General features: G+C 42.9%; 1 protein-coding gene across 9 annotated transcripts in view; it reads left to right on the plus strand.

Moving 5' to 3' along the window:
* Positions 1-12,620, plus strand: part of ralgapa1 (Ral GTPase activating protein catalytic subunit alpha 1) — a 65,707-nt gene that overhangs the window by 21,963 nt on the left and 31,124 nt on the right. For all 9 annotated transcript variants that reach the window (XM_088647527.1, XM_088647528.1, XM_088647530.1 and 6 more), the window contains 15 exons: positions 1,231-1,355; positions 2,837-3,053; positions 3,535-3,711; positions 4,046-4,198; positions 4,760-4,953; positions 5,059-5,157; positions 5,580-5,735; positions 5,988-6,116; positions 6,671-6,796; positions 8,714-8,772; positions 9,804-9,912; positions 10,589-10,699; positions 10,889-10,957; positions 11,356-11,490; positions 12,410-12,593. In XM_088647527.1, the coding sequence (XP_088503653.1) occupies positions 1,231-1,355; positions 2,837-3,053; positions 3,535-3,711; positions 4,046-4,198; positions 4,760-4,953; positions 5,059-5,157; positions 5,580-5,735; positions 5,988-6,116; positions 6,671-6,796; positions 8,714-8,772; positions 9,804-9,912; positions 10,589-10,699; positions 10,889-10,957; positions 11,356-11,490; positions 12,410-12,593 (2,043 nt within the window). The remainder of the gene's footprint in view (positions 1-1,230; positions 1,356-2,836; positions 3,054-3,534; positions 3,712-4,045; positions 4,199-4,759; positions 4,954-5,058; positions 5,158-5,579; positions 5,736-5,987; positions 6,117-6,670; positions 6,797-8,713; positions 8,773-9,803; positions 9,913-10,588; positions 10,700-10,888; positions 10,958-11,355; positions 11,491-12,409; positions 12,594-12,620) is intronic.

Genomic DNA, 12,620 nt, shown 5'->3' on the forward strand with positions numbered 1-12,620 from the left:
TTTGAGAATTATCATTATAGCTTTCCGAAGGCCACAGTGGGATGTAGATGTCACACAGAATGTTCTGTCCTCTGACACACAAAATGCTTCTGCAGTAGTTGAACTAAGATGAAATATCTGAACACTGGCTGTGTTGGAGGAGAAGGTGGAAATAGCTCTGAGATTGTGAGTCTGTGTGCTTCTCTTCTCATAGTATAAACAAGGAGAATGTATTCAGGCTGTACAACTTTAACACTTGCTTTGGAATAGATTTCTATTTTCTCCGTGATCTCTTAACATCGCTCACATTCCTTCTACTGTGCAGTGTACAAGTTTACTAATTCTAACTCTTACTCTCTTCTTGCCCTGGAGAAAGCCAGGTATTTTGTCTTTTTGGGACTGCATGTCTTGTGAGTAGCTCCTGCATTGCTTTCTGATTATAATGAGTTGGATGTCGCCTTTTTATACATTTTACATGTGTTTTAGTGACCGGTTTTTCTACATAATAGTCTCCTGATAATTTCACTACACCACTAGTTTCAGCAGACTTCCAGTGTGTCTGACTGGTAGGGGCAGATCTATTCAAGTAGTGAGAATCTGATTAAACAGTTGGAAGGTAGTTCTTTAGCAAAAAGCTATGGTTTTCTTAATTTCTCTATAAAGCAGTGCTTTTATTTTTTCCTAGGCTCTGTGATCATCTGTGTTAGGAGATGTGACTACAAAGTTTATTTAAGTATTTATAAATCAGTCTGTATAATTTAGCTGTGAAGGCATAAGTAAAAGCATTTTTCTGAAGAGCCAAAAGTAACAAAAAGATACTGGCTTGAATCAGGTAGATAAGTTAACATATGCATAATTTATATATAATTGTCTGTCTGTATATAAATGTCTTTGAAATGAAAAAAGGTGGTCACATTAAACACCTTGTCTTCAGTGTCCAGGTCAGTTTCATCTAAGATTATGCTGTATATTTTGCCACCCAATCAACAGCCTTCAACTGTTATTTTATGGAACATAGGTCTTTGCTGAGGTGTGGAAGTCTGCTGGAACAAAGCTGAAGCCTCAAGGTAGCAGCCCAGCCCAACAGGAATTCTGTTCATCCATGAGGGAATTCCAGAGCAGGGCAGAGAGAGTTAGTGTCCAGTGGTGTACACCAGTTAGGACAGATGGCTGATGAATGACCTCGGTAGCAAACCTTTCCTTCTCTGCGACAGACCCGTAATGCTCTGTTAATTCTTTATGTGACTTTAGCCAATAAAGAGGACCTGAGCCAAAAGATCCGCCCGATTTCTACTGACGTTGGTAACAGCAACCCCAACATCAGCGACCTGATGGATGAGTTCATTCAAGAGAGGCTGCGAGCCAGAAGCACATCTGTGAGTGGTTGTCTCTCGTTCTGTCTGTTTTTATTGCTACTAGTAAATGTTAGTGCTGCCAAATGAGCATATCTGGATTTTTTTCTTTATTGTTTCGGAGATTCTTCACCATTTGGAGAGGTAATATGTGGGATAAATTCTTCGCACAGTGCTTTATCGTGTAATTGTGGAGGTGAAAGAATTACACAAAAAGTATTCTGAGGGAGCAAAGAGACTCATGGCCTCTCTTTTAAAGGAATTAAATTAAAGGAAGACAATGTCCACTTCGTCAGTAAAGTACATTCTTTCGATTACTGTTCTTACTGCTGCGTTAGGACTGTGCTCTGTGTTTCTGTCATACTCCTAACCAGGTTGCTGAATTTCAGCACAGAACTGGCTGTGGGAGAGGGTAAAGATTGCTCCCTACGTTATGTTTAAAGGTTTATTTTTTGTGTTTTTCAAGTTTGCTGTATCTGTGTTCGCCAGGTATAGTAACTCAGTTCACAACAATCTCCAAGGTGCATGGGGGCTGGACTGCAGGGTGCTGTCTGAAATTGAGGTTTTCACATATTTGAGCATCGTACCCTCTGAAATGGGTTTGGAGATGGCAAGGCTACCAGAGTACACCTTTCTAGTACCTGTTCACCCTCCATGTGAGAAGTTCCCACAGGACCTGGAATATCTGTCATCTCATGAGTGCAACTAGTCAGGGTGCAGTGTACAGTGGAACAGGATAGTTATTTCTGTAATTAAAAAGAAATGTAAAGTGTATCAACAACAGTTGAAAATAGCTACTCCATACGGTCTGTATTTTTTTTATTTTTCACAATATTGTTATTTCAGCTCCAATTGTGAACTTTACATCAATTTGTGCAATTAAGAAGTGACTTAACACATGCCAACTCGTATATGGTGAGCCTGGTGTCTGGAGGGGTATTTGCTACTAAGACGAAGTTCTGCTTTGGTCGCGGGTGATGTTTTTCCCTGCGTTGTGTCCATTCCACCCTCATCCCTGCCGAAAGGATTGGTAACGCGAGATGTGGGCGGGAGTGTGGGAGTGCATCTGAGGTGGAGCAGCGGTGTGAAAAGGGCTGTGTGGGAAATTAAGATCCCACTTCCACGCTCTGACCCCTGCAGTAACAGGACCTGGACGTCGCCGCCATTTGGAAGAAACGGGTGCTGCTCTGGTTTGCCGTTGATAATGCTCTCCAAGTCAGAAACTCATGAGCTGTGTGTGAGGAGGGCTCACAGCTTTCTTCTTTAATGTTTGCCCACTTTCCTGCCAGGGAACATGAAAACAGTTCAGTTAACGATTTTATTTTCAGTGCACTAAGCGCTACTCAAGTTGTACTTGGTGTCCTGTCTTGCAAGGCTGGCAAACCTGAGCGCAGGCCTGTCTGCGGTTGTTAGTTACGAGCAGTTAGTAGACCAAGCCAGTGCTCAGTTTAGGCCTCTGTGTGGTCCCGAAAGACTGATGGCAGGGTTGTCCTTGGTTGTCCCAGGGTGTCACGAGGAGAGGCAGCAGCCCTGGAAGCCTTGAGGTTCCCAAGGACTTTCCGGACCTCCTGAACCGCCAGAATCCCATGCGCCCTATCGACGACCCCGGCGTGCCCTCGGAGTGGACCTCCCCCGCCAGCGCCGGCAGCAGTGACCTCATCAGCTCCGACAGCCACTCCGACTCCTTCAACGCCTTCCAGTGCGACAGCCGCAAGTTTGACAGTAAGGCCGATTGCGGGAGGCGCCACACGTTCCAGCACACTCGCGGGCTGCAGTCCCCACTTGTGCCAGGCTGCTGCATGAGTAGTTTACTGCAAAGATCGAGTCACAGAGACGGCATCGCAGGTGCTGCTTTTAGTGACTTCGTAAAAGGCGCAGTGCCCACTGGGCCACAGCTTGGGGTCAGAGCTTTAAAAAGTTCCTGAAATCTGTAACTTGGGCCAATAAAGCAGTCGTTTCTTTAAAAAAAAAATTTAAAAACTTTTTTTCCCCCCGGAACAAGTTCGAGTCTTACTTTAAAAATCCAGTCTTCTAGCCCTGGCTTGCTAACTACAGTGTTATCAAATTGACCACAAACCACAAATCTTTTTTCTACGCTGAAACTCACAAACGACATTTGAGCGTGTTGGTTAATCCTCAGGTCAGATCTGAGGATTGGGAGGATTGTTTGCTGTTGGATTTTAATTGCGATTCTGGTGTGCAGACTTCAGTTTGGGACCTGATGTTTCTGCTGCGGGGTCTCTGGAGCATGATGGATTACAGCTGCGACACCAGACGGCAGAGGAGCAGGAGCTGGCCAGCCTGACCACCCTGCACATCGATTCGGAGACCAGCAGCCTGAGCCAGCAGCCCCTGTCAGCAGACACAGTCACTATCACTGGTGAGTGGCTGGCCTTGGCCTAGGACTCGCATCATTCCTGTGGACCTGGCTGTTTTTCATGCTGTACAAAAGCATTTGAAATTAAAGCATGTTGTACCTGGGAGAGGTGGGCGTGCATCTCCAAAATAGATATTTACTTATTTTTTATTTCTAATTGTAAGTTTAATCCGTTACTAGACTTTAAAAAAGACCTGAGTACAGCCTGTTTCACATTTGTTAAATTGTAATGTTTCTCACCTCTTTAGTCTGCCATTGATTATCCAGGCTTGATGTATTCTTGCCACCAGTGTGTTAAGGCGCTCAGTGTCTTGCTTGCTGGGTGTGGTTCCCCCAGGGTCTGAAAGTGCCTCCCCACTGCACTCCCCCACCGGCTCCCGGTCCCAGACACCCTCCCCTGCCACGCTCAACGCCGACCACATGGAGCACAAGGACCTGCAGCTGGACGAGAAGCTCCACCACTCCGTCCTGCAGACTCCCGATGACCTAGGTATCCTTCAGACTAACAGGCAGAGCTCTGATTCAGCCAAGACAGCTAAAAAAAGAGATAAGTGATAGGTTTATTCCTTGCTGAAAAGAGAAGAAAGAAAACGCAACGTTTTGGCTGTGGAGCCTCACACCCAAAGAAGGTTCCACAGCCAAAACGTTGCGTTTTCTTTCTTCTCTTTTCAGCATGGAATAAACCTGTTACTTGTCCCTTTGCAGCCTACACATGCTGATGCAGCTATCCACCTGAACTACTAAACAAAGAGATACTGTATATACGCAGAAAATTCATTATTAAGTTGCTGGGGATGAGTTATTCTTGTCACTCGTTGCTGTTGCTGAAATATTGATGCATTTTCCAAAAGTTTTTCAAAACAGATGCTCATTAATCATTTTATATCAGTACTGTCCTACTGAAAATAATTTCTCTTAAAAGAAGAGCTGGGAAGCATTTGAAGGTTTTCTGCTCTTTCAGAAGAGGATTTCCGCATTTTTGTCTGTAATTTAGTCAGGTTTTAAATCGCAACTCTGATGTAATAATCTTTCCTTCTCCCTCTGCTCCTAGAAACCAGCGAGTTCCCAACAGAGGACTGCAGTGTGATGGCGGGAGGGAGTTTGACTGGCTGGCATGCCGATGTTGCCACGGTGATGTGGAGGCGAATGCTGGGAATTCTGGGGGACGTCAATTCCATCAAGGATCCTGAAATCCATGCTCAGGTCTTTGACTACCTCTGTGAGCTGTGGCAGAACCTGGCCAAGGTAACTGCCTGTGTGTGACATAGCCTTTCACCTTGCTCCATGACAGACATTGCCGTCGAGCCGGTAATTGGTTCTGTTTGTGCTCCTTTGTGTTGAAAACTATAGATCCGAGACAATCTGGGTATATCACTAGACAACCAGACATCGCCGCCTCCTCCTGTCCTCATACCCCCGCTGCGCATCCTGACTCCTTGGCTGTTTAAAGTAAGTGCCACTGTTCTGCCTCGTCACGACTGTGTGAGTACTCTTGTGCAGCGGATAACCTTCTGAAATGGAAGTGAATGGGTCTTTCTGGTGGCCATTCGAAAACATTTGGTCTGAGTGAAGGTTTTTTTTAGGACCAGCCTTTGTCATTTATTCAACCTGGAAAATTTAATTGAGCACCAATCTGACGAATTTGAAGTCTGATGTTGTACCTCAAAGGAAGTTGCTTCCTGTTTGTCAGCTGACAAGTCAGTCTGCGGTCCAGTTGAGATTAGTAAGAGTTATGAACAAATAAGTTATTGAAAGTTCGTCCCCACAAATAAGTTATTGAAAGCATGGGGTTAAAAGCTGATTTGAGGAATGATTGCGCTGTGTTGTTTTGGTATTGAGATAACCTTTGTGCCTAACGCTGTGACCCCTAGGCTACAATGCTGACGGAGAGGTACAAGCAAGGGAAGCTTCATGCCTACAAGCTGATTTGTAAAATCATGAAAAGGCGACAGGACGTGTCGCCTAACTGTGATTTCCTGACACACTTCTACAACATCATGCACTGCGGGCTGCTGCACGTCGACCAGGTGATGTTCGCATATTTAAAATGTTAAAGTTCGGGGGCTTCTGTGCAGAGATGTTTGTTTTGGAAAAATTCGGATTGTTCAGTGAGCACTCCTCGCACATCCGTGGTAAACCTGTGGAGGTGGTTTTGGTGGAAGGCGTGTATGTTGCGCTTCCATTAAAAGCACATGGCTGAAGCACAGAAAAACACATTTCTGTGGTTCAGCCTTGACGTTCTTTTTCTGTGGGAGTGATTTTTGCCTTTTTTCCTTTAGGACATTGTGAACACCATCATCAAGCATTGCTCTCCTCGCTTCTTTTCCATTGGCTTGCCTGGAGCTACCATGCTGATACTGGATTTCATCGTTGCAGCAAGCAGAGTGACCACCTCATCCTCTTTGAATGTAAGAGCCAGAGCAGCCCCGTGCAGTGTTTTCCACCATTCTGATCTCAGCTTGCACATGGCAGTTTCCATTAAAATCACATCTGAAATCCGCACCTTGAAGTTGTCGAACGATGTGAAATAATCTAAAAATGTGCTGATCTAGAAGTGGGGATAGCAGAAATGGGTCCCCCTGGTATTTACCCCCCTTTTAGTGATTTATTTAATGTAATGAATATCAAAACAAAATATGTTTCAATATTGTGAGCTGCGCCAGCATGCAGGCTGCCAAGGAACAAGTGTACTGTAGGTTTAGCACACGGTGGAAAATAGAAAGAAAAAACAGCATTGTGGCTGTTGAGCCCTCTTTAGGTGCTGACAGGATCGAAGGCTGAAATATTACTTCTACACTGAAAAGTAAAAAGAAAAAAAAACTCTACTTGTACCTTAAAACAGAATATTATGTCTTGCTGACTGGACGCTTTCAGCCTAATAGTAGGCAGCATGAGAGAGCCGCTGCAGCCTCTGTCCTGCTGCTGGTTCTGTGAATGGTAGAGACAGATGTCTTTCCTTCAGGCTCCCCGACTGGAAGCCCAGATCCTCCTGGGCTCGCTGGTCTGCTTGCCCAACTTGTACGAGGAGCTGCCAGCTCTTCACCCAACCACGGCGGATGTGGTGATGACCAAGTTCAGAGACGTCAAGGTGAGGCTGAGAAAACTGGCCTTCGTGAAGACTGACTCGGGTAATTTGTGTGACCTTTGAGCACGGTTCCCTGTTAATCCTGTTCCTTGAAAGGCATGGGGTTGTTTTTATGAAGTTAGTTTTTTTCCCCGCTCCATGTTTAACCAGCTTCTTAGGTGGCAGTTTCCAGATGAAACAACGATATATTTTTGTGAAATGCATCTCAAAATAATTCTTAGTATAAATACCAGAAATGGGTCAAAGATCTGTTAGTCCTTTTGGAATTTTTAAGCACTGCTGTTGAATGTGGTTTTTCCACTTCCCTGTTAAAGCTGTGAGTGAGCTCTGAAATGTTATCACTATTAATGGATTATCAGGCATTCTGGCCTCGGCACTAAAAAGGAAATCGCTGCTGTTGTTAAGAAGAAACTAATGCCATGCATGAGAGTGTTTTCTGTTTTAAAGGAGAAATTTACTTTGAGGCATTTCATAACAAACACATTGCTGTGCATGATAAGAAGCAATTTAGTGCTTCCAGAGGGAATTTTAAATTGGTTTCCTCTCCTTTGTCCAGCATTGTCCATATATTGACTAAATGAAGACTGAAAACACAATTTTTAAAATAAAAAATATTAACACTTTCATGCCAAAAGCATTTATTCTACCATTCTGTACAGCATTCTATTGAAAACACTTTTAACATGGAGTACACCCAGCGTGACCTTGATAACGCATAACTTGAAGTTGACCAATGTTTTATCCTGATATTTGGATTTTTGTGGAGTGTTCAACCAGAAGTGGGCTGATGATTAGTCAATATCTGTTTTAATAAAGTACCACCACAATTCTTATCTTCACGCATCAACTTTTAAACAAATTATTGTATTCCCTCTGAATTGGTGGGAAATGTGTCTTTTAGAGATCATATCAGTCCAATAGTCCTATTGTGTCGGCTTTTAATATATCTGAGTTGGCCCAGATAAATCAATATTGGTCAGTCTGTAGTACAAACCAAATATTTCTGTCAGAATGTGAAAATGAATGTGGGAACAATTTAACCTGGTTGTAAAAATGATGAAAGGAGAGGAGGAATATAAGCTCAAAAGCCAACATTTTCCTAAATAAAGCCATAAGACATTAGTATTTCTGAAACAGCAGGATTGTTCTTTTCTTCTCATAGTGGCATAGAGAATGCATCTGATTTTAGTCTTGGGCACTTGTTGTGTTTATCGTATGTGTTGGATGTGTTTATGGAAGGCGCAGTACCTTGAGATTTCCAGCTGTCGGTCTCCACATGGCCGTCAGGCTTTGTGTTATCATTTGGATGGTGTTCATGACCTTGTGAGCAAAAACGTCTTTTGTTTTCTGGAAAAAAAACTGTGTTTATGGCATGTACATAATGGGTTATTGTGTAGGAAACGTCCCCATGGATTGTGTTGAGGAATGACAAATCAATTTAAAAAACAAAAGCTAATTGGTTCTCTTGTGTGTCTCAGATGACAACACTGGCTGTAGTCCCCATCATTCGGAAACAGCTGACTCAGCTTGTAGTGTTCGCTGAGGGAAAGCTCACCCCTCTGTTACAGCTCTCTAACTGCGCAGGCACCTGGGACGGTCAGAGAGAAACTCTCCGGGTGACCTCTGTCCTGGGCTTTGTCAGTCAGTCTATTACACCTATTAGCTACTGGCTAGTCTGGGCGACAGTCATCAGTCACCAGTCCTTCTCACTCACAAAGGTGAAGTGTTTGGGTGATGTTGTAACTGGTGTGTATCCAGCATGCACAGGACCTTGCTTGACCGAAAGCAATTTGTTTCTCCCTCCCTCGGCTTTGTTACGATTGTTAGATGTGTTTTCCTCTTCTGGTCCTTGGATTTTTGTATGAATTGAGTGTTGTAATATTTGACCTGTTCATGTTTTCTTTCTTCACTGACTTTAAGGAGCACATCATTAAACACATACTCAGCTCAGCCCGGGAAGAGCCATCTGCCCCAGCAAGGTACAGTGTATTGTTTGACTTTATTATGTTTATTATTTAAGGGTTATAACATGAACTTTCCTTTCAGATATATTTGTTGTCATAATTTGTGTGCTTGGAGTTTTCCTGGGAGGGAAGGGGTTGTCTGCACATCATGGTTCACAGCAGATCAATGTTTAGTCATGTGTCTGGTCATCCAGACGGATTAGTAAAGTGTCATTTTAAGTAATCCACTGCCAATCCGGAGCAAAGGCGTTCAGAAGATTATGGGATTAAACGTTCTGTCTTTTGTTTACAGATTAGTGAAAAGGTGCTAGTTTTGGCAGCAGCACCACAGTGGAAAACACTAGCCATGTAAGGACAGTCTAATCAGGGTTTGTGTGTTTTGATGACATTTAGCATAGGCTTTTATTACTCTAACCTCGTCAACTGGCCCTGGAGGTCAGCAAGTGGGATTCTGTAAGCGATAAAAGAGATCTGATCCTAGATGGACATTTTTTGTGAGAGCTCTGATAGCGTGTCTCATTCTTTCGCTTACCTTCCTCTTAATTACATATTGGGCCTTTCAGCTTCTGTCTGCCAAAATGTTTCTACAGGTTATGAAATCATCTCAAGTCAATCAGGGGGAGAGTTAGTTACAGATTCTGTGTACTTTATAAAAAAATCTACTTTACAAAATACTCCTCATGTGTGCCAGCTATCTGACTTGAATTTGCCAACGTATGTAGTGGCTCTCAGGAGAGGAACACGTCAACAGACAGGCAAGGAAGGCTGACATGACTGGCTATCAATTATCTTTGTCTCTGTTTCTACACTGTTTTCTGAAAATCACATACTAACCCCGTATTTTTGTTATTAGAACAGACATGCAACCAAGTAATTTTTCATGTACTGGCTATGTTTGCTATTTTGCTTTTTTATGTTGAGATAAATAAGTTAAGTTATCCGGAAAGAAGCTTTATGCATTTTTAAGCAGTGCTGCTGACTGTCTTCAGTGCCACTGAATCTTGTCTCATCCCCATCTCGTATCACGAGCTGCGTCTGTTTTCCAGGTGCGTTGCTCTTTGCAGCTTGGGCATTTGGCTGTGTGAAGAGCTGATGCACAACACACGCCACCCTCAAATCAAAGAGGCTTTGAATGTCATCTGTGTCACGTTGAAGGTATCGGCATTTACACTTAGTCTGGGAAAGCCCCCTGATGGACAGGGTTCACAAAGACATGGCACAATTCTTTCCTCGGGATTGTAGAAATAGAACTTTTCATGTTAAACTTCTGCTTTTCGTCAAATCTGCTGCGAGCTTGTTTGGCTCGGAGGAATACTGTTGATCAGCGTTCAAGAGAGAAGAAGATTATGGCCCCTCTGCTAAATCTGGACTGTCAACATATTTGGCTTCCTAATACAATGGACAGAAGGCTAATCCACTGAAGAATGTGCTATACAGACTTCAAGGAATTATATCTTTTTTTTGTCTCAAATTATGGCACAGTGCTGCTTTAAGCAGATCTCTGACCGCCATGTTGTTATTTAAAATTATTAGCCAAGTGAGAGAAACACTTTTTAAAACAGCTTATTGAAGAAAGTTTTAGAAAAAAGCCACGGAGAGATGAATTATTAAGTTGTAGCAGAGCAGAAACTGACATATTACATCTCCAAGCAACACATTGAAAATTAATGCTTGGGACCATTCCAGTTTTTGGAATTAGTTTTCTGAAAGCTTCGTCTTTCCTTAATCCTGTTACAGTTCAAGACAACTATGAGTTGCCGTTTTAGCACATATTCTGTCATCACATACACAGTATGCCTGTTTTACATGTTGTTTTTCTTTCTCTTTTCAGTTTCCAAATAAAACTGTTGCACAAGTGGCATCAGATATACTGCACTTGCTCATAAATTATGTGGATAATCTTCAGGGTTTCCCAGCTCATTCTCCCAAGAAAATAGTAGAGGTAAGTGCACTTCTGCAGTGGGGAAAGGTCAAAGGCTATCCTTTATTATTAGTAGCTGGTCGGTGTACCATTGTGTTATTCAGAAGTGTGGACTGGAGGCAGTATTAGTGTGATTTTCTGTATGTATTTCGGAAGAATGGCCCTCTGCTAGCCTGTTATCAAGACTGAAATTGTATTCTGTCATTGCAGATCCTTATAGCAACCATCACTTACCTGCTTCCTTCAACAGAATCATCCCCTCACGAGGCTGATAAGAGGGTAAGTGAATTTCACACTCCATATGTGACGGTGTTGTTCAAGCTTCTTAATATCATTCTAGTTAAACCAAAAGACATTTTATTTCACACATCGAATCTGTTGATACAATGAAGTTTTAAAACCTCTCAATCATCATTGTTAGGCACAGTGTGAATCTTTTTGTGTTAGTTTAGTTGAAGATAATGGTACATGCGATACTTTAGGAAAAGTTTAAATCCTTATACAGATTTTTCTACCTTAGGAGGTTTACATGCTGTAAACACTCACTATGCAAAACAAACTATGCGTTTCATAGAATATGATCTTCCCAAAAATGAAACGCAAGTCATCTGTTCACTGTCTCATTTATACATCTGCCTTTGCTAGGGTTCTGAATTGGAACATTATTGTTCTTGCAGTTGGTAGTGTCCCTCCTGCTGTGCCTGTTGGACTGGGTTATGGCCTTACCCCCAAAGACCCTACTGCAGCCAGTGCACGTTGGTGGACCAGATAAGGATAAAGCTGAAAAATCTGTCCTCAGCTGCATCTACAAGGTGATGAGTGTTCTGTAGGCAAATATGCATTTGGGTTAAAAAATCATGCCAGTTTGAGAACACGTGAGTTAAAGTACTATACCTCTATTAGCTACAGTATATCGAGGTGGATGTTGACCTCGCTCGGATCATACAAATGCTGTGACTGTCTTAAGGTAATTCGTTGAACATGCAAGTACACTTTTGAAGTGTATTGCACCCAGACGAGTAATCGTTCGATCCTAATCTAGCCTTCAGAAGACCACGGCAGTCTTGGTGAGAGTGTACTGTAATTAGGCTTATCTCTCTCTCTTTTGTGTGAGGTTCTCTTATACTAGTTTCCTTATTTTTGTAGCTTAGGCTTGATAGGGTGTCGGCACCATTTTCAGACACGTGCTGTTTTGCTGGATTTTGAGGAATCCATGTAGCCTAAGCTTTTTGACTTTAACACCTTTATAGCTTAAGTCTTATTTAATTCAAATAATTCTGATTTAATAATTTCACCAGTTTAAATTGGTGATTCATTTAGATGTCTGCTGTTTAGTTGTCTTCATTATGCGAGGGGTTCTTTCTGATTCTACTTGTTATTTCTCTATGGGCCTTATTGAAACAGGTTCACACTTAGCTAGCATGCAGTAAAGTCACTGGAGTATACACAGCAGTCATTTAAAACACCTATTACAGCACTCGCCACAGCTGCAGCCTTGATTGTCTTTGTTAACACTTGAGCTCCTGGCTGGTGTCGCACTGCCATTAAAGTTAAAGTTGACATTTAGCCGTTTGGAGGATAGGGAAGGAATGAAAAAAAAAGACGTATATACAGTCTCATTTAAAAACGAGATGAAAGATGAAATATCCTGCATTTTGTATGTTTTTTCCCCCGGTCGTGTCACAGTTGTGTTTTCTTTTATTTAATTCCCTGTTCTCCCCTGTCCTGTAGGTGCTTCATGGGTGTGTATACGGAGCGCAGAATTTCACCAACCCCAGGTATTCTCCCATTAACCTGTCTGACCTGGCCAGCGCTGATTACGACCCTTTCCTTCACCTGGAGAGCCTGAAGGAGCCCGAGCCCCTGCACTCCCCGGACTCGGAGAGATCTTCCAAGCTGCAGCCGGTCACCGAAGGTAGGCCCGCCCGGCCCGGCGTCTCCG

This window comes from Lepisosteus platostomus, chromosome 10, assembly GCF_059453375.1.
Source record: "Lepisosteus platostomus isolate fLepPlt1 chromosome 10, fLepPlt1.hap1, whole genome shotgun sequence".
Classification (NCBI taxonomy): Eukaryota; Metazoa; Chordata; class Actinopteri; order Semionotiformes; family Lepisosteidae; genus Lepisosteus; species Lepisosteus platostomus.